The 21367-nt window shown below is 43.8% G+C and overlaps 2 protein-coding genes and 1 long non-coding RNA gene across 4 annotated transcripts in view; 2 read left to right on the plus strand and 1 right to left on the minus strand.

The window, feature by feature from the left end:
• Window positions 1–7827, plus strand: part of LOC146026386 (uncharacterized) — a 60978-nt gene extending 53151 nt beyond the window's left edge. The window contains exons 3-4 of the long non-coding RNA XR_014454439.1: window positions 6101–6199; window positions 7138–7827. This is a non-coding gene — a long non-coding RNA (uncharacterized LOC146026386). The remainder of the gene's footprint in view (window positions 1–6100; window positions 6200–7137) is intronic.
• Window positions 1–13128, minus strand: ITPA (inosine triphosphatase). 2 transcript variants are annotated; one of them, XM_083157015.1, is made up of 9 exons: window positions 12912–13128; window positions 10727–10784; window positions 10580–10644; window positions 9120–9193; window positions 8540–8571; window positions 5580–5695; window positions 2930–3006; window positions 2491–2612; window positions 1–104 (listed from the first exon to the last, which is right to left on the minus strand). In XM_083157015.1, the coding sequence occupies exons 1-8, from the start codon at window positions 12972–12974 to the stop codon at window positions 2507–2509; spliced, it is 591 nt and encodes a 196-aa protein (XP_083013141.1). In that variant the 5' UTR covers window positions 12975–13128; the 3' UTR covers window positions 1–104; window positions 2491–2506. The 2 variants fall into 2 exon arrangements, with proteins under 2 accessions (XP_083013141.1, XP_083013140.1); XM_083157014.1 differs by having other exon boundaries at window positions 2461–2612.
• Window positions 11729–21367, plus strand: part of METTL13 (methyltransferase 13, eEF1A N-terminus and K55) — an 18672-nt gene continuing 9033 nt past the window's right edge. Inside the window, exons 1-4 of the mRNA XM_083157013.1 lie at window positions 11729–11866; window positions 13260–13595; window positions 17101–17854; window positions 20965–21164. Of these exons, the coding sequence (XP_083013139.1) occupies window positions 13440–13595; window positions 17101–17854; window positions 20965–21164 (1110 nt within the window). The 5' untranslated portion in view covers window positions 11729–11866; window positions 13260–13439. The remainder of the gene's footprint in view (window positions 11867–13259; window positions 13596–17100; window positions 17855–20964; window positions 21165–21367) is intronic.

The following is a 21367-nucleotide window of genomic DNA, read 5'->3' on the forward strand; positions in this document are numbered from 1 at the left end:
TGAACAAATGAACACATATTTATTGAGCAGTTTGTGAAAGGCATCAAGAACATACAACAGTTGGACAGGGTGTTTTGAAGAATCAGGTCATCATGGACTTCAGTCTGGAGATGGGAGAAAAAAACAAAACCATGTACATTAAAATGTGCAATAAGCTTAGACATAAATGATACAACACAATCATGGAAGTAATATTTTTAATATGGTGTAGGACAAGAAATATCACTACAAGTTACATGTTCTAAAGCACCAGGTCTCTAATTTCAGATCAAAAATGAAAACATGCTAACAGTATATTCCAGCTCTACTAAGGACTGAAGTCCTAGATGTGACACAGGGGCATCAACCTTATTAATCTTCAGCCAGTATACTAAACACCCAGGCTAATTATAACATGCATGAACAGGGGTAGATTACGGTATAGGTCTGAAAGGAGTTTCTCGGGTTTTGATGACCGTAACGTCTAAAAGAGATTGGCCATGGACAGCAGTGATTGCATATGAAATCCTCCCCAAGTGTCCACTGAATGCCGGAAGACCTGGGTCTGGTGTGACGACACAGGAATAACCAAAATCGGTACTTATATGTTAGTTGGGCGTCCACTATAGTAAGTACGCTCGGTACTTGTTTCCTAGAACGGTGCCCACGATTTTGATCTTAGGCATCGCAAGGAAAAAAATCGCGTCGGTCGCATCGCATGCGGCCAAAACATTGCATGCGACGCGACCGACGCGATTACCGCGATTTTACATAGGGAACAATGTTAAATGGCCCACAGACCCCAAATACCCACCCTGAAGTGTGAAATGGCCCCCCCAATTGTTAACGCCACCCCACCATCAACCCGAAGCGTGGCGAGCGCAGCGAGCCCGCGTCCTCCGACCTTTTCATACCCCCACTATCCACGTCGGCGTGGAGTTGAGAATAGAAAGTGCAGCGAGCCACCGAGCCCGAAGCGTGGCGAGCCCCGCGAGGGGACGCGGAACACGCTCCCGAAGCGAGCCCCGCGAGGGGACACGGATTACTTAACATGTATTCCGCATCCGCTCGCCACGCTTCGGGCTCGTATTCCGCGCCCCTCGCTGCGCTCGCCACACTTTCTATTCTCAACTCCACGCCGACGTGGATAGTGGGGGTATGAAAAGGTCGGAGGACGCGTACCGCTGCGCTCGCCACGCTTCGGGTTGACGTTGATGGTGGGGTAGCGTTAACAATTGGGGGGGGGGGCATTTCACACTTCAGGGTGGGTATTTGGGGTCTGTGGGCCATTTAACATTGTTCCCTATGTAAAATCGGGTCAATTGGGCCATTTAACAGTGTTCCCCATGTAAAATCGGTAATCGCGTCGGTCGCATCGCATGCAATTTTTTGGCCGCATGCGATGCGACCGACGCGATTTACATTTTACCATGCATTTCTATGTAAAATCGCGGGCATCGCATCGCATGCCATTATAATGGCATGCGATGTACATGCGATGCATGCGATGGGCGCCGTTCTAGGAAACAAGTACCGTACGCTCATACCCCCACTATCCATGTCGGCATGGAGTTGATTTTATATAGTGTGGTGAGCGCACGCGGAAAACTAAGCAAATAGCTTAGTGGGCGCCCAACTAACATAAGTACCCCAAAATATTCACCTATATTTGAAAGGGGTAACCCCAGCTTAAATTCGGGCTCTGGTCCTTATTTTGATTGAGTCTGACGGCTCCCTGTGCGGTCGGACGGGCAAAGTTTGTTATTTGCGCATGTGCAGAGTCGTATCTGCGCATGTGGAGTGAGTTCCGTGCAGAAAATGATCGGTCAGAACCGTCCGAGAAGGGGGTGGAGAGGGGCGGGAAGGGCTGTTTGGGCTCATTACCATATGCGTACGCCACACGTTTCATGGGCTTTCCCATGAAAACGCTGTGCGTACGTAAGGTAATGCGGCCGTGACGCACGTGTGGGGGGCGGACAGCTGATATAGCCGGATGTCCGCTGCCCGCCCATATCCCTGCTTTCATACGGAAACATGTCCGAGTGGTCTGGTGCTGCCTTTACCACTTGGTCCATCATTCGATGGTCGGCGACCATCGGAGGATGGGGGAGGTTCCCACAGATGGAGGAGCTGTTCACACGAAACATCCACTCACGGTCCGTCCACTCTGCATCTTACCGCGTTCGGACGGTGTGAGCGATCCGTACGGTAAGCGGGGCTAAGAGCACTCGGTTCCTGTCCGAAAATAAGCATCCGTCCGAGTCAACTAGAATAAGGGCCTCTGTGTTCCAGGTCCGAGAGAGGATTGCAGCTGGGTAATTATGTCTGAAAGGGGCTACGTTTTCTACTTGTAACTCTGGTTTATGATAATCGTGTGTGATGAACGTACGGACACCATCATTATGCCTGTGACTATCATCAGCCATTGCTAAAAGAATACATAAAACAATAGAATATTTACACATATATATATATACACACCTTAGATGACCGGATTCATATGAATTACACCTCAGGTTCTGGACACTTATACGCTAGTAGTGCCATTCTGGATGAAGTATTCAGACATTTCTTTCAGGGCTCTGTACCGATGAGAAATAGTATTCTTCACTTCCTTAGGAAGCTCTGCATACCTGTACAGAAAGATTATTTTATCATGGCATCCAAGGAACCCTAGCACACTCCAAAACAACATGACCTTCACAATGTCATATGCCCAAATTCAGTAGGATATGTTATTTCCATATTAAAAGGCATGTGACTTTTTTAAAACTCTATTCACTGTAAAAACAGACAGAAAATGGATTTTGATGTTAAACTTCTCTGCATTTACAGAGATCATTATGTTTCTAGAGGAGACATCTCTTGTATACAGACTACATAGTAACACAGCACCATAATGTGGCCACAGTGAGTAATACGCAATGTAACTGCACAGTAGAATTCTTACGTCTGTTCAAAACCATCAGGTTGGAAGCAGGGGTCCCATCCAAAGTCCCGTGGCCCTCGTGGAGATACTATTTGCCCCTGTAAGTGACAAGATACTTGCCATGACCACACAGAAGCTAGTTTTAAATCCCAACTACAATTTACAACCAATGAAAAATGGTGTACTCCAGGTGATGCAGGTAATACATTATAGCCTTTAACATTTACCAAGATTCTGCAATACAAAATTTAGAGCTACATCATATATATGTGAAATCTAAAGTTTTATTAATCTGATGCTCATTTAGGACATGTCAAAGAAAGTGGTCAATGCACACCTGTAGAGTAAAAAAAATAAAAAAATTCCCATTTCATTTTTATAAAGCGTGTGCTGATCTTCAAAATCCAGCGCCTAGAACTCTGAGTTACTTTTACCACCAGAGCTTAGCAGCATAGGCGACTCTAGGGGGTGGTCCGGGGGTGCACAGGACCACCCATTTTGTAGCTGATGGATGTGGCTTTCCAACGAGCCCAGACCTGTGTCTCTAGCCCCCTGGGAACCGGAGATACGGACAGGCAAATCTGGAACGTTTTCCCTTTAGGATAACATGGGACAGCTATTTCCGACCCCCACACAGTTCAACGGCTGCCAGTTCCCCCTTCGGCATCACTGAAGCTTGAGGTTGATCTCAGTCGAACCCAAATTGCTGGGCCTTCAATCTGATACCAGGCTGGATCTATATGGCTTAATTGGTTCCAGGGATATTGAGGTTAAACCGTTTTTTTTTTTCATTTCTTAAATGTAATTTCATGACTGTTTATGTTCTTTGAGGGCAGATTTCTCTGGAACCAAACAGCCCAGTTTCACGGGACCAAAATCATTCGAAGCCAACTCAAAAGTTCTTCAATATGATACTGGTCTCATGTAAATGTGTGAGTTGGTTCCGAAGATATAGCTGGTTGGTTAAAGGGGGGTAGGGAGAGAAGAGTGGTTGTCTCTCCCCCTCACACCAGAAAATGCAGGGACTAGGCAGGTGTAAAAGGGGTCAGCCTGGGTATGTCCCTGCATGATCCTGGGACCATATTTCTGGGTAAATCCCTGCATTTTCTGTTGTGAAAGGGGTATTATTTCAAACAGCCGTGACCTGCAGTGCTCTGAATACAGCCGGGAAGCCCCCTGCTCTCTGCCCAGCTGTCAATGACTGTCACCCCTGCAGCTTCTGCTCCAATTCTTCTCCCCGCTTTCACCTCAGCCCGCCCCCCCCTTTAATCATGTGGTGCCGGCACCCGGCGTGCTCCCCCGATGTCACGCACAACAACAGCGCGCACAATATTTCAAATGTCCACTCAGCTAGAGGGGACACCAGGAGGGGAGTGGGAGCGTGCTCTGCGCTGCGCTCTGCTCCTCTCCCCATAGAAGCAGCTGCACCGCTCTCCATCTCTCCCTGCAGCAGCAGCAAAGGCTGATATAAAAATTTACAGTAAGTGGCACTTTTGGGGGCATTGCTTAAGGGACACTACAAGTGGCGGTATGTGGGGGCATTACGCATAATGTGTGGCTTAATGTGTAAGGGGCATTACGGTGTGCAGCATCATGTGTAAGGGGCATTATGTGTGCAGCATCATGTGTAAGGGACATTATGTGTGCAGCATCATGTGTAATGGGTATTATGGTGCGCGGCATCATGTGTAATGGGTACTATGGTGTGCGGCATCATGTGTAATGGGTACTATGGTGTGCGGCATCATGTATAATGGGTATTATTGTGTGCGGCATCATGTGTAATGGGTACTATGGTGTGCGGCATCATGTATAATGGGTATTATTGTGTGCGGCATCATGTATAATGGGTACTATGGTGCCATCAAGCAAGAACCCCCTTGCAATGAGCACGTAGGTAAGCAGCACTTATGTGGCAAATATGTAATGGGCATTACGGTTTGTTATATAGTATGTAATGGGCATCATGATGTGTGGCACAATGTGTAATGGGCATTATGGTGTGTGGCCTTATGTGTAATTGGCATTACGGTGTGTGGATTTATGTGTAATGGGTATTACGGAGTTTGCTAAAATGTGTAATGGGCATTACTGTGTATGGTCTATAATGTAATACCACACCCCTTTTTGTGATGCCACACCTCCTTCCCATGAGGACACGCCCCCTTTTTGCTACGCCGCGCAAAGGTCCCCCTGCTATTTTGTCTAGTTCTGGGACCATCCATTACCATAATTCTAGATTCGCCTATGCTTAACAGTACAGGGTGTAAGCTGTATATACAGAGGGCATCCAGACCATACAACTGAGCAGCATTTAATGCACAACTAGCACTTGGGAGATGATCGCTGAATCAACAGATAAATGCTCCCATAGCACACACAGGAACTAAACTAAATGCTGGACAAATGATGCTATAGAGTAGTTCAATTTATTTCCCACACAACATTCACTATGAGGGCTCATGTATGCCTTTTACTTGGATAATAATAATCCTAAATTTGTGTTTACTGTGGGCATGAAATAAGCACACATTAAATAATACCTTTATAGACATAGAGGGAGAAAGTGTCAGGATTTCGGTATCGGGATTTTGAACGCCGGGATTCCGACCGCCAGGATTGTAACTGCATCCCCTTTAACTACATGTAAAAATACAAACATTATACACACCTGGGTTTTACCTCTAAACAGAAGTACAGGGTCATCTGGGTGTCCAGTGCTATAAGCAAAGGTGCAGAGGGCGTATGCAGACTTATCCTCAAATCCTGCCAACATCTGATGCAAGCCTGTGTGTGAGACGAAACATGAGATGTAAAACATTGACGTATTTAGACCCTTATTCTGGTTCACTCGAGAAGGCAAATTCCTTCTCAAATGGACAAAACCATGTGCACTGCAGGGGGGTAGATGTAACTTTTGCATTAGATTTGGGTGAGTTATTTTGTTTCTGTGCAGGTAAAATACGGACTGCTTTATTTTTACACTGCAATATAGATCTCACTTTGAAGTAAAACCCCACCCAAATCTAATTCTCTCTGCACATTTTACATCTGTAACCCTGAAGTGCACATGGTTTTGTCCATTTGAGAAGGAATTTGCCCTTGCGAGTGGACCAGAATGGGGCCTTAGTTTCTTAGCATTGAAAACACTATTTCAGATATGCAAAATGACAGGTTCTCCACTTTTTACAGCACAAACTTTCCTTTTGTTAGCCGCGGCTGGAGCGAAGAAGACTTACCAGGACATCACGGGACGGATCAGGACCCTTCACAGTAGGACACTGAACACAGGTGAGTGGTGCACAGCGGAGGGACAGGACGAAAGCCCCCTGCACCACCACCCTGTGCTTTTGCTTTTGGATACAGTGACTGTGTCTGCACAAGCAGACCCCGGTGCACCACTGCTGTGACTGACAGTCTGTACCTCCGAGTACCTACAGCCCCCTTGGGAAAGTATAGCGGACAGCCCACCATACCAAGCCCCCCAACCCACTCGTTATGCACTTTCAATCGTATTTTAATTATTACACACATAATTTGGCATTGTGACCTGGAATTATAGTGTGAATATAGTAAATAAATAATTTTTGTCACTCATCCAATCTCATTGCTTTCTTAGCATTAAGGTGGTACATAGAATTACACGTATACACAAGATCCCCAAACAGCACCCATTAGGAGCTGAGCGCAGAACTACCAATATATCTGTTCCCTTTTGTTATATAGGGGTGTATTCAATGCTTTTTGGGAGCGGTGACAGCGAGCAGTGCTGATTGCTCGCTGTGACAGCTCGCAGGGTCAGTATTCAACTGACCCCCTGCACACGCTGTTTCCCCCTCGCTAGGTTTTTGGAGTGAAGGAAAAACGGTGTATGCGGCCGCTAAACCAGTGAGGCTCGCGGCTAAATGCAGCGAGATCCCTGCATTAGATGCAAGCCTCACTGCTTGGGGGAATCCTCACCGTCCTGTGACAGCGAGGATTCCCCTGGAACGTTGAATAGGGTGAGCACGGGGGGCTACACGGCGAAAAACGCTTGTTTTTGGCAATCCCTGCATATAACTGAGCACTTTTATTGAATTGGAAAGAACAAATTCAGTTCTCCTGTGCTGTGAGCCATATATTGTGATGCCTAACTGCATTTTAATGGTAAAGGTTATTTATTTACTTTAAGTGGACAGTCTTAAAAGTTATATTTTAAATGTAGATAGTCCCAATAATATAATCAACAGGAGACAGGACAGGACAGGAGACGATTACACCTCTATACAACAATCCTTTGACCTCTGGGATGCTTATGGATGCTAAATTCCTGGATGAGCTTTCACCGATGGATTTAACTGACTTTCAGTGTTCGGGGAACTATGTACCTATATGCCTGGATGCCTCTGCAATCCAACTTAAACTTCCTTCATTTTTCCTCTCTGTAGCTGCACGGATCTCTCCCGCCTTCAAGTCTGAGGACATTGAATCTCTCTACCAATTATATGTGGGAGTTAAACAATACCGTATCTATCCTGTTGTGCTCTGGGGTGGGAATATTGCTCTGCTTCTACTATATAGCCTGTGTGATATATATGCTAAGTGTTCTCCTGATTATTATGGGAAAATATGGGATTACACTGATTTCCTGATACTTTCCTTTGGTGATACTGAATACTGGCCGGACTAGGTGGAGGATATGTTTTTTTTTTTTTTTATTTTTATTCTTTTTTTTTGGCTCAGCTGTTTCTGGGAACCTGATTGATATGCGTTTCTTACTTATGTGATTAGACTTCTAATCCTGTTCTTGTGCCTGAACTTTATATCTATGAATATTGGGGCGAAATTAGACTAATCTCCTGTTTATTATGCGTAGATGTTTGCCCTATTTATTACCGCCCCAGTCAGTCCATTCTGCTAATATCCTTCAACTGGGGGAGGGGGGGGGGGGGGGGTTAGAAGGGGTAGCTAGATTGGCGTAACTGATAGGGGGAAATTAGTTCTGTTTAAGCTAAAATAGCTAAATATAGCTAGTGGCTGCTAATTGACTCCCTTCTGGGTTAGTGCTAGGTAGGTTGGGGAGGGGGGTTGTTAAGGGATCCAGGTATACCTAGGTTGGGGTTAGTTCATACAGGGTGGGGGGTTTTTGGGAGGTTTGCTTTAGGTCATTATGGGGGGTTTTGCGTTGGGTAGTTTAGATAGCTTATTATAGGTATGTAGTTTTTATAGTTAAACAATGGTGTTTTCTGTCCAATGACTGATCTGAATTGTAATCTGATGGTGCGTAAGGGTTATTTGAGAGCTATAAAGCTATATTTGTATCCCTTTCTAAATTGTTGTTCACGACAGCCCGGATGGCGCCTCCGGCTGCTGGTGTACTTCTCTTTATCCTGGAGAGGCAATATCCTTTGTGGATAATCTTACTCCTGATTATGTGAAAATCCCTGCATATTCCTACAACTTTCCTCTGCTTACTTGCTCTTTGATGTGCCACATTTGACACTTGATGTATGCACCCAATGTAACACCATTGTTTAAAAGTTCTGTATACATGTAAAACCAATAAAAATCACCAAATTTAAAAAAAAAAAAACAGCATCTCCAGACATTCAGTGTTATTGGTGTTAAGCATTTATAAACGAAAATACCTACCTTCCGGTTTTATTTTATCAAGAAACCATTTTCTGCAACAAAGAAGAAAAGGAAATAAACGAGCAGATTACAACATATTAGCTTAAGACACATAACATTGTTTTTTAAACAGTCAATAATATGCAGAGGTGTAATATGCACAATTCATTGGGGGCTTTTCCAATGTGTTTTTTTGGTACTTGTGTAGTTTCACGGCACCAGCATGGCGCCGTGCTACTTCCGGGTTGTACGCTCGCCACAAACTATGTAAAATAAAGTAACTTAACGCCATGCCAACATGGATAGTTCATACCCCCACTATCCATGTTGGCATGGAGTTGATTTTAGATAGCGTGGCGAGCGAATCGAGCCTGCAGCGTGGGCGAGCGAAGCGAGCCCCGCAAGGAGACTCAGACACATGCTGGCGCCGTGAAACTACACAAGTACCGTTTTTTTTTATATTTCTGACATTTACTTTAAAAGTGTTTAATACATGTCACACAAAATAATTAATAGGGAACTATGTAAAACTAAAGTTACTATAATTTTAAAGAAATTGGCCCTGTCTCATAAAAAAAGTTGTTTTTATTAAAACACTTACATATAAGGGCCGGGAAGCCCACCCAGTGCATTAAAGCACAAACATGTGTCTTCAACTATAACTGGACCTTTAATCTGTAAATACAGTAGAAGAAAATATAAATACATAACACTTTAAGGATGTTGCAAAGACTCAATGTACCACAGACCCCTTATATCAGGCATGTCCAAACTAAGTCCCATCATGCCTTGCCACAGTTTTGCTATTAGGGAATGCTAAAACTTTGGCAAGGCATGCTGGGATGCGTAGTTTCAGAACAGCTGGAGGGCCATAGTTTGGACATGCCTGCCTTACATAATACCAGCCACACCGTAATGTTCATACTTGTATGTATATTTCCCTATCCAGCACTATGGGGGTTATTTAGACCCGAACGCTGCTCCTGTGATCCATTTGCAAGCCGCATACCAATGAATGATTTTTCAAGTGTGTGCAGTCTGTGCTTAGCCCATGACTTACTCTGTGTCAGATTGGGGCTGGAGCCGACGTCACACGCCCTCCACACCTGGATGTGCCTGCGTTTTCCCTGACACTCCCAGAAAAGGGAAGGTTACCGCCCCCAAATGCCGGCTTTCTGTCAAATCACTTGCGTACGGCCAGCGGTTTAAAAAAAAAAGTAGAAGGATTTTATAACAGGATGACCTCACATACTATGGGCTGTACGCATGTACAGGCTATCGATATTTGTCCGTCCTGCAAATTTGCAGCCATGCGATCAGGTCTGAATAACCCCCTATGTACTTTGTGGACGCCTCACATCTGCCTGCATAGATACAATGATCTAATGTGTCTGTAACCAGTTTCCCTGAAGGTCTACTGCCTTTTAAATAATCCCCAATAAGCTTTATTTGATGCACTACTGGCAAATGACACTACAGATTTAACACAAAACAATAGAGTTAAGCTCCGTGCACACGGGGTGATGGGTGCAGGGAGGCCGAGCGACATGCTTAAGCACAATCGCTCAGCACACATTGTACTGAGCACGGCTTTGCCTATTGTTTATAGGCAAAGCCCCATGATCTAGCACCTGTGGACAATGGTGACGCATGTAACTGCGCATCGCCAATGCTTGGGGCAATACACACTGAGCAATCACTGCTCCATTTCTGGTTAGATCACTTAGAAATGGGGTGAAAATCGCCCCATGTGTATACCCCTTTAGAGTTGTATTACACTGGTGGAAATACTGTATTGATTAACATGACTGAATAGGGATGGTGGGGGTGGTCCTCAAGTCTGTAAAGCTAGACTTTAGTGGTGGGCTGACTACTCATTTGATAACTTGCTGCTGTGTAGAGACATGAATGTTGCTGACGCAGCTGCACTGTAGCTAGCACAGGTCCACTATTTTTGTGGTTAGCATATGACCGTTAATAAAAGCAAATAAAAAAACAATGTACATAATTGTAACCTCAAACCACTATTTTGCTTTATTACACACTTATTCCTTTGCACACCTGTGTGGCTGCCTCTTTACACTTCTGAATTGAAATGTCATCCGGTTCTCCTTGGTATTCTGGCACTGAATGAGAAAGAGAAGCATGCTGGGACAGGAAGATGCTATGCCACCTCTTATTAAAATAACAGATTAGAAGAATACTTACAGTCGATTTTCTTGGCAACTAATTTACATGGGAATTTATCACCAAGAATTTGAATGACCTATGGAAGAAAAATGTAAAACAAAAATATAATATAATTGCTTGAAAAGACAATACAAAGCAAAATAATATAAAATAAATATATTACAATACCATGGTGCAATGGTTAGCATACTGCTTCACAGCACTGAAGTCATAAGTAGAGATGTGCAGGTCTGGATTTACCCAGATCTCAAAGCGGAATCTTATTGGCTATCCGGCTGTCACATGTTTTGAAGTCAAAACATGTGACAGCCGATAGCCAATAAGATCCCATTTTGGGATCTGGGTAAATCTGGACCAGCACATATCTAGTCATATGTTTGATCCCCCTTGTGGCCCTAACTGTGTGAAGTTTGTATATTATTGCTTGCATGGGCTTCCTCCCACAATCTAAAAAGTATACTGGTAGGTAAATAAAAAAATGAACCCTAGTGTGTACAGTATGAGCATGGGCTGACTAGGTGGTTCCTATTTGCCGTCAAAAATGATGTTTCTACATATAATACACACACAGCACAAACTATCCAGGGACCTAATGTGCTAATCTGAGAAATTAGTGGTATTTTAACAAATGTTAATTTCCATGGCATTCCAATTAAAAGCATTGACTGTTGAACTATGTTCTTTAATAAATAAAATAAATATAAGGTTATGCTACAAAATAATGGTATACTGGAGGCCTTCCAACATGACCCCTTTCACAGGGTTATGAAATGCACTGTTCCTGGACTTCATATCAGAGTTGGGCTCCCCCAAAGCCTCACCACTACTGGGTATCTTGGGTTGGTTCCTACTCCAGTGGTTCATATGGTCATTCATCAGCATACCTCCCAACATGACCCTCTCCAGGAGGGACACAATTCTCTGTTCCTGGACTTCCCTGGCAATGTATGATTACCAGCACCTGTGTTGAACAGGTTAATTGCTAAGAAAGTTCTTCCAACACAGGTGATGAAGGCAATAATTCATTAAGAGAGAAGTCCTGGAGCAGAGCAGTGTGTTCCTCCTGAAGAGGGTCATGTAGGGAGGTATGCATCAGGATGGCAGATGCAGTCAGTGAGACAGAGTGTGTACTTCCTACAGGACTACAAAGCTCTATAGGTACAAACCTCATGATGTGTCAATGTATATGTGTATGTATATGTCTACCAGCTGTATCATCAATGCTGGCAGTGCTGTGTGAGCTGAGTGCTCAACCGACAAGCTTTGCTGTGTAGTAAGAAATTAATGTTGGTGACTGTAGCTAACCTCTGTGTCATTAAGTGGCTTCCAGAAGGTATTAGCATCTACTCCTCCCTGTCACACCCCTTTCCCTAACCCCCAATCAAATAATGTATGAAGGGCGCTTCATTCTTAATAGAAGGCTCCCATAATATGTCAGAACAGAAGAGTACAGCTAAATAATAAAAAAAAAAGGAAAGAGAGAAATTAAAGATCTCCAAAAAAGTGAAAAATAAATAAATCTTGGTATGTGTATGCTTGGTATTTTAAAGTAAAAAAAAAAATATTACCAAGGAATTCCAGTATAGAAGGACTTATTCATGGTCTGATCATATAAAAGGGGCATGTGAAGGGGTCTGATGGCATAAAAAGGGACTGGAATGTAAGGGGGCTGTTTTGGTGCTAAGCAGTTTTAATTGTAAGTCATCTTATAATGCTTCCATTGCTATATATTTACCAGTCACAGACAAAATATTATATTAAATAGAATACATTTATTGATCAAAATGACTGTCTTTAATAAAGATATTTTGTCACCATCTCCTTGCAACATTTTGCATGGAAAGAAGAGAGTTCTTGTTAATAGTGCAGAGGATTGGATGCTTTTTTTTATTATTGAGTATATATGTTTATTGTAGAATTGCTTTCCACTTCAATAGTTTCCCGTTTATCCCAGCACAGGTGACAGTAGCTAATATACTAGACCTTTCATCATGGGCACCAATGGATTACACAGGTGCCAATAAGACCAGGGCAGGGGATGCAGACTGATACAGAACGAACATGTGTAATCAGTAGTTGCCCATGATTACTAGAACAGTATGGCGACCCTAGTACAGAACATGTAGCTCTACAGTGGCTGGGACGTGTAGTTCTAGCACAGTTCCCTGTCCCCCATAGCTGGCAGTAGAGGACAGCGCTGTACCTCTTCCAGCTTTTTGGCGTTACCCGTCACAAACACGATGCTCCTGTTGCTAACCGCAGCCATGTCCGCATCCAGCCCGGCCCCGATCCCTCCCTTGTTCTAGTACACCAGGACTGACTGAGAGAGCATGATGCCGGCTGCAGAGTGACAGGCCACAGCCCATCACCATTCAGCACACAGGCGCTACTCTGACGAGTTCCTGGTGACCTGGAAGCAGTGCGTGCGTTAATGTCTGTTAGAACACATGCTGTGCAGTTATGTCAGAGTGCCGCAAGGTGGCGCAGTTACATACAGATAATAATACAGTCCTACTGTCGCCTCATGTTATTCTTCTGTCATTGGTACCAGGCAGGTGTCAGCCGCAGACGCGCCCCTTCACCAATCAGAAGCGGATCTGGGCGACCGCTGACCAATCAGAATGAGAGCTGTGGCTCACGCCCTTTTGTGGACGCCGTTCCCCGGAAGTACCTTTGCAGGGCCCCACGTGTGTAGGTGACAGGAGCCGGGACTCCGGGAGGCATCTGGGGAATGATGAACCTGTTACCCAGGAGCAGTAAGGAGTTCTCCTCCAGCGAGTATTGGGAGCAGTTTTTCCGGCTTCGGGGTGAGCAGGCCTTTGAGTGGTATGGAGGTTACCTGGAGCTGTGCGCGGTGCTTCATAAATACATTAAGCCGAAAGACAAGGTGGGTAATTTTGGTTCCTGCCCTGTCCCTTGCTAGAAAAAAAAAAGGTGCCGCATATGTGGGTGGGGTGTGCTGAAACTGAAATCTAAATTGCAGTGTAAAAATAATGCAGCCAGTATTTACCCTGCACAGAAACAAAATAACTCGCACAAATCTAACTCTCTATACATGTTACACCTGCTCCACCTGTTTATACTTCTCCTAAAGGAGAAGTACACATTCCCTTTACACCTGTATTTTTTGGGGCGTTCATTGTCACTCTACAGTAGTTGTTTCTCTAGCTGCTGTAAAACACATTTGCATAAGATACTGTTTACCACAGCAAGCTATTGTTCAATCAAATTAAAATATTTTGCTATAGACAATTATTAAACATAACAGTTTAAGAATCAGCCAGTCCACACTCTGCGGGTCTGTAAAGCTGCCTCTTAAATAAGTACATCCATCTTAACAAGTAGTATGGACAACATACTGAAACAAATGTATTTTCAAGTAACATCAGCTAAGCAACAGATATATTTAATTTAGTGTTCATTTTAGCACCCGCCATCTTTGAAAACCCATGCAGTTCCTCTTCCCTGGAAAGAAAAGAAGGGATACGGATATCCACAAAAGGCGCTGTGTATGAGTGGTTTGGCTAAATGTAGCAGCAGTCTAAAAAAGGGGGAAGTCGACCCCAATACAGTAGAAGGCAAAAAAAAGAGGGGGTGGTTGACTGCGCTGAATTGTAGAGGGATGGATATTTTACAAAAGATGATTCAGAATAGCATAAACATAAACATAAACAAAAAGGTCAGGTGTGTGGTAAAAAAAGATAAGACAATTTATTGTAACTTTTTCACATAAATATAAAAAATATCAAAATAAAACAACAATAAAAATAGTTAAAATAGACACTGATCATATAGTCACCCTTAGACGGTAGGACAGTTCGGTCCAGTTGGCGGATCTTGATTTTTTTTAAAAAAATTGTGAGATTGGATGGATGTGTCCACACCTGGAGATTTTTGTAGAAATTGCACGATTGGATGGTTATGTCCACACCTGGAGATGTCGTTTTTTCCGTGCTATATGTCGCAAAGTGAGGGGCCAGTTCACTTTGTAATGCAGGTATTGTAATCCATATTAATGGTACCAAAGATGGTAATGTGGTACTTGGGGGAACACTGGACCTCTGTGGACCCAGACGGGCTTGTTAAGGAGGTGGCGTGCCTCCAGATGGATCGAAGCCTCGGGTGGGGATATGGGTATCTCTGGTGTTCCGCTCACTGAGTTGTTAAGATGATGGAAGAAGGTTTTCCAGGAGTGGATTCTCCTAATAGAGGTGTGGTAACCAATAAGGAAGGACCGTGAGTGTCAAATTTTGAGGGGTGATCAGGTCATGCAGGGGCGCACCAACGCGTTTCGCTGCTCTCAGCAGCTTTTTCAAGGTGACTTACAATGGCTGTTGTCTGGGTTTATATACCCTGTATAATGAGTATGATCACACACACCTGACCATAATCGTTAACGAATAGAATTACCTTTGCGTTTAATATAATAATAACATTTTAAAAGGGGGAGACAGACCTATTTATAGCAGTTGTATAGATATAAGGAATAATTGTAATTACCTTTGTAGGCAGATGAAGAGAAAGAAAGTATCTCCAGTGCGGGGATCGTGAGAAACGGAAGTGTACAGTTATCTGTACTTCCGGTCTTTGGTACGCAAGCTACCGGAAACATCTCGGCGCTTGTTTGGTTGTGACGGGAATACGTCACCCTAGCTCCGTCCTCGACTTTGTCTTGAGGCGGAAGTGTGTTATGTGTGAACCGCAATACAATGCGGAAGTATTAGTTCATTTTGGAACGCATATTTGTTGTTGTATAAATTACGATCCCCGCATTGATTTTATTCTCTTTGGACAGGTGAAAATATTTCTCATAAATAAACATTTTTTAATAACATTCCAAAGATTCTCATTGGTTTGTATATTCATTTATATATATATATATATATACAAACCAATGAGAATCTTTGGAATGTTATTAAAAAATGTTTATTTATGAGAAATATTTTCACCTGTCCAAAGAGAATAAAATCAATGCGGGGATCGTAATTTATACAACAACAAATATGCGTTCCAAAATGAACTAATACTTCCGCATTGTATTGCGGTTCACACATAACACACTTCCGCCTCAAGACAAAGTCGAGGACGGAGCTAGGGTGACGTATTCCCGTCACAACCAAACAAGCGCCGAGATGTTTCCGGTAGCTTGCGTACCAAAGACCGGAAGTACAGATAACTGTACACTTCCGTTTCTTACGATCCCCGCACTGGAGATACTTTCTTTCTCTTCATCTGCCTACAAAGGTAATTACAATTATTCCTTATATCTATACAACTGCTATAAATAGGTCTGTCTCCCCCTTTTAAAATGTTATTATTATATTAAACGCAAAGGTAATTCTATTCGTTAACGATTATGGTCAGGTGTGTGTGATCATACTCATTATACAGGGTATATAAACCCAGACAACAGCCATTGTAAGTCACCTTGAAAAAGCTGCTGAGAGCAGCGAAACGCGTTGGTGCGCCACTGCATGACCTGATCACCCCTCAAAATTTGACACTCACGGTCCTTCCTTATTGGTTACCACACCTCTATTAGGAGAATCCACTCCTGGAAAACCTTCTTCCATCATCTTAACAACTCAGTGAGCGGAACACCAGAGATACCCATATCCCCACCCGAGGCTTCGATCCATCTGGAGGCACGCCACCTCCTTAACAAGCCCGTCTGGGTCCACAGAGGTCCAGTGTTCCCCCAAGTACCACATTACCATCTTTGGTACCATTAATATGGATTACAATACCTGCATTACAAAGTGAACTGGCCCCTCACTTTGCGACATATAGCACGGAAAAAACGACATCTCCAGGTGTGGACATAACCATCCAATCGTGCAATTTCTACAAAAATCTCCAGGTGTGGACACATCCATCCAATCTCACAATTTTTTTAAAAAAAATCAAGATCCGCCAACTGGACCGAACTGTCCTACCGTCTAAGGGTGACTATATGATCAGTGTCTATTTTAACTATTTTTATTGTTGTTTTATTTTGATATTTTTTATATTTATGTGAAAAAGTTACAATAAATTGTCTTATCTTTTTTTACCACACACCTGACCTTTTTGTTTATGTTTATGTTTATGTTTATGCTATTCTGAATCATCTTTTGTAAAATATCCATCCCTCTACAATTCAGCGCAGTCAACCACCCCCTCTTTTTTAGTTCCTCTTCCCTGCCTGGGGTGTCGCTTTCTGCTGTGGTGTTTCTAGCACAGGTCTGGTTTGCATATCAGTGCTGATATACAGACCACACTGTGCTAGAAGCACTACTGCAGGCAGGGAAGAGGAGCTGCATGGGTTTTCAAAGATAGCGGGTACTAGAATGAACACTATCCTTTTAATATTGTCCCTTCTCTTTTTTTGAATTTTTGGGTGGTTGTTGCAGGTGTTGGTGGTGGGATGTGGTAACTCTGAACTGAGTGAACGGCTCTATGATGCTGGATGCCAAAATCTTACGAATATTGATGTGAGCGAGGTTGTCATTCGTCAGATGAATGAACGCAATGCTAAGCGACGGTCCAACATGACATACCAACTGATGGATGCTACACAGACTACATTTCCCGATTCTCACTTTCAGGCTGTGCTAGATAAGGGGACATTTGATGCAATATTAACTGATACAGAAAAAGATACTCTGGAAATGGCTAGGAAGCTATTAGTTGAAATTGGCCGTGTCCTGCAGGTTGGTGGACGTTACCTTTGTGTCTCCCTGGCCCAGGCTCACGTGTTGGAGAAGCTGGTGTCACAATTTTCGCAAGGTGGGTGGATGGTCCGGGTTCACCAGGTCTCAGAAGGCAGCGGTAAGGAGTCTGGCAGCCAGTTTCCCTTGCCAGTGTTTGTGTTTGTGATGACCAAAGTCCGGGATATGCCAGGTTTCCCCCAGGTCTTAGAGATGATGCCGGATGAAGAGGGTGTAAAGCCTGTACGTTGCGGAAGTACTGATGAACTAATGGAAGCTGTTAAGGAAAGACAATGTTATGCTATAATGCGAAATCGCCTGAACAAGAACCAGACTTCTCAGGAGGTGTCACTAGACTTGTGTGAAGGAGACACTGGAAAAACCCGTTACACATTTTATGTGGTTGACTGTCCAACTATTCGACTTTCTCACTCCAATCACTTTGCTATATTCATCAGTGAGTATCTTCTGTTTTGCTTAAGAATTCCTGCAGGTACTTGTGTATTATCTGGGCGCCCGATTTTTTTCATTGCATGTCACTACTTAAGGCATGAGATGCAATGCGATTTTTCATTGTAAAGCCCAGATTTTTAATTGTATAGTCACCCATGGGTGATTTCATACCCCCACTATCCAACTACGCATGGAGTTGATTTTATATAGTGTGGCGAGCCACCGAAGCGTGGCGTGCGCAGCGGATTACTTTACATGTATTCTGCGTCCTCTCGCGGGGTACGCTGCGCACGCCACGCTTCGGGCTCGCTCGTTGGATAATGGGGGTATGAAATCACCCATGGGTGACTATACAATTAAAAATCTGGGTACTTATGTATTATCTGGGCTCCCATGTTAAATGCACCTAATTTTTTCATACCCCTACTATCCAATTACGCATGGAGTTGATTTTATATAGTGTGGCGAGCGCAGCGAGCCACCGTGCCCGAAGCGTGGCGAGGGGATGCGGTCTCATAAGAAAAACGGGAGCCCAGATATTACATAAGTACCAAAATCTGGTCTTTACAATGAAAAATCGCATCGCATGAATTGTATACCACTATATTGCATGCGATGCAATATAATGAAAAAATCGGGCGCCCAGATATTACACAAGTACTTTCCTGCATGTTAGTGGCAAGGTCCCTCCTTTCTGAAGCCCCATACATACTGATTGATATTCTAAACAATATCACTCATTTCCCCCTTAAGAGAGATATTGATCAATATATTGGGTAGTTCGCTTAATTCAGACCTGATTGCTGTTGTGCGAATTTGCACAGCGGGCAATTAGCGATACACTGTGCATGCGTTGGGTCTGCAATGCACGACGCTGCCAGTGAGGAAATCCTGCTACTTTTCGCCTTCGCTAGCCATTTGCAAGGTGATTGACAGGTGGTAGGCTCCTGGGGGTGTTAACTAGCCGTTTAGTGGGAGTGCTAAGAAAAACTCTAGGCGTGCCTAGGAATACGCAGATGTGCCCAAGGTATTTTAGGGAAGGGTCTGAGACTTCTAATCCGGCCCCGATATGCCTGTATTCATTGCAGCCACCAAGTAAGTCTGGGTCTTCGCAGTGCTTGTGATGAGTGGTGACTGTCTTACAAAATGGTTTTGGACATATTCGCTAGTCTGCGACGCCGTTGCTAGCCATGCAAATTATTTGCATTTGGGCACATTAATTCACATGGTGGGATTTCATGCTAATGGGGAGGCTTCTACCTAAACTCTGGGTGCTGCTAATTCTCACAACAGTGATCAGGTGTAGATTAGGTCCAGCGCATTGTTAATGAGTGCCCCCACTCCCCCACCGTCGCATACTCCCGCCAGCATCATTGGGTGTGTATGCACTTGCTGATGACGGCACTGCTCCGGGTCCCCAAGGCCACCAATATCACCAGGTATACACATTGCTTAGTGCAGGGGTGGGGAACCTTTTTTGTGCCAAGGGCCATTTGTATGGGGAAAAAAATCCTTCGGGGGTCATATGTAAAGATTTCTCTTACAAATTGTCCTGCTGCAGCCGTTCCACGCTCCGGTGGCTGCCGCTGAATAGTACTGACAGTCCCCAGCTGCTGTTGATTAAGGGGAATCTCGCGAGAACTACCAACCTCTTGCGAGAATTTCCCTGTACTTGACTCCCGGCAAAGCCGCCGGGCTGGTGGAAGGGCCACTCAGACAGGCTGAGGTTCCCCACCTCTGGCTTAATATGTACCCAGCTTTAGTTTAGAACTTTAGTAATTGGAGGCGCTTTCCAGCTGCACAAATCTTCATTTACGGACGTGACATTTAACTTGCAGCGTTTACTTAATACATTCCTGTTCTTATCATATGTCTTTTGTCCTTGTGTGGTTTCTCTTTGTCACACAAATGTCTTTTCTAGAGCAGTAGGGGTACATTTCCTAAGATGGGAGTGCTATTAAAGATTGGTTACTATTAGCAACATCCTATCCATCTGATTTATTTAGCACCTTCTAAAAGATAATAGAATCCTATTGGTTGCTATGAGAAACATCCCATCCTCTATAGAACTCCCATCTTAGTAAATTTACCCCTTGGAATGTAACACTAGGCACTTCCCTTGATCATAATGTATTAAATAGAGTGAATGACTTTGTGTTATATCCTAGGGGGATGGAAGCTGGACTAATTATATTTTATACATGACTAAAAAGCCTAAGGGGGTATTCAATCACTGGCGACCATCTCCCCACGGGGAGCTGGCCGCCGGGCCCTAGTCAATGCTGTCTTCCCCGACCGCATTGAGCAGGGTTTCTCGGCAGAAAGAGCCTGACTTCACAAGCAGTCAGGCTTGTTCTGCCGGGAAGTGGGGCTGCAGCTCGCCTCTTCCCGGCCACACCCCCTTCTCGTCCCACTGCAGACGGGACAGTGAATCCCGCGTGCATGTTCTCGGTCGAGCTGACAGAGAATGGGACAAGGTCACGGCGGTCGAGAAAGCTCGACCGCCGTGACCTACACATTGAATACCCCCTTAAGAGAAGATGATAAATACATCTAATAGATATGAACAAACATCGCAGAATACCAATTGTCGGAACCACTAATTATCCAATAATTCTATGTGTGACCGTATGTTGCCCCATAGAAATGATCTTGCATTGTTTAAAAAAAATAATAATTCTGTACATAGTCTAATACATATCCATTTATCTCAAACTTATTATCTTAAGTAGCCTAGCTCTCAATAAGTTTGGATGATTGGCATTATAATACCAATATAATAAATGCACTATATAGATTTGGTTAGGCACATGGAGGTGAATAATAATCCGTTTTATTTATATAGCACTATTTCTCCAACAGGACTCTGGATGTGTCTGTATATAGTACACTGCTTTGAAAACTGGTAGTCCAGTGTTCTACCTTTAACACCTGAGTAAATATTGCATTACCAGTTATGTTACTTGCATACATGGAATGCATCTTGCAATAAACCATTCCAATGAGTTACATGACCATAAAATGATACATTTTGTAAAATCTCTTCTTGCCAGAATAACCTGTTGTCATTTCTTCTTCTTATTTTCTATGTAACATTGTCATTCCATTTCTCAGTCCCACAAGGCAGAGAAACAGAGTGGCTTTTTGGGTCAGAGCCAGGACGGAGGCAGCTGGCAGGAAGTGTTGGGTTCCGTCGTCTAATAATTGTGGCCCTGCATAGAGACCAACAATATGACAGCATGGAGGATATTCAGTCAGAGTTGTCTGCCAAAGTTCTAGAACTAGCACCCCCTGGGTTACCAAATAACAAGCAGGTAAGTTGGAAATGTAAATACTATTCCAGTCTCAGACTGGACGTTGTGGTTCGTAATGGGCCGATTTCGTCCCCGTCATCGATGGTTGGGGCTTGTGCATACACAAACCCCCTGAGCGAATGCCTTTGAATTTTACACTCACCGGGGCGTTCACTCCATAGTGGGAGAAATGGGGGCAGGGTAGGGGTCTGGAGCTGGGGGAG

Source organism: Crinia signifera, chromosome 8 (assembly GCF_055691185.1).
Source record: "Crinia signifera chromosome 8, ASM5569118v1, whole genome shotgun sequence".
Lineage (NCBI taxonomy): Eukaryota > Metazoa > Chordata > Amphibia > Anura > Myobatrachidae > Crinia > Crinia signifera.

Coding starts and splice junctions, on each gene's coding strand:
- ITPA (XM_083157015.1), bottom strand. CDS start 12,974: ATGGCTGCGGTTAGCAACAGGAGCATCGTGTTTGTGACGGGTAACGCC. Junction 5,696..8,539: donor TGATAAAATAAAACCGGAAG/GTAGGTATTTTC, acceptor TCTCACACACAG/GCTTGCATCAGATGTTGGCA. Junction 3,007..5,579: donor TGTTTAGAGGTAAAACCCAG/GTGTGTATAATG, acceptor TGTCACTTACAG/GGGCAAATAGTATCTCCACG.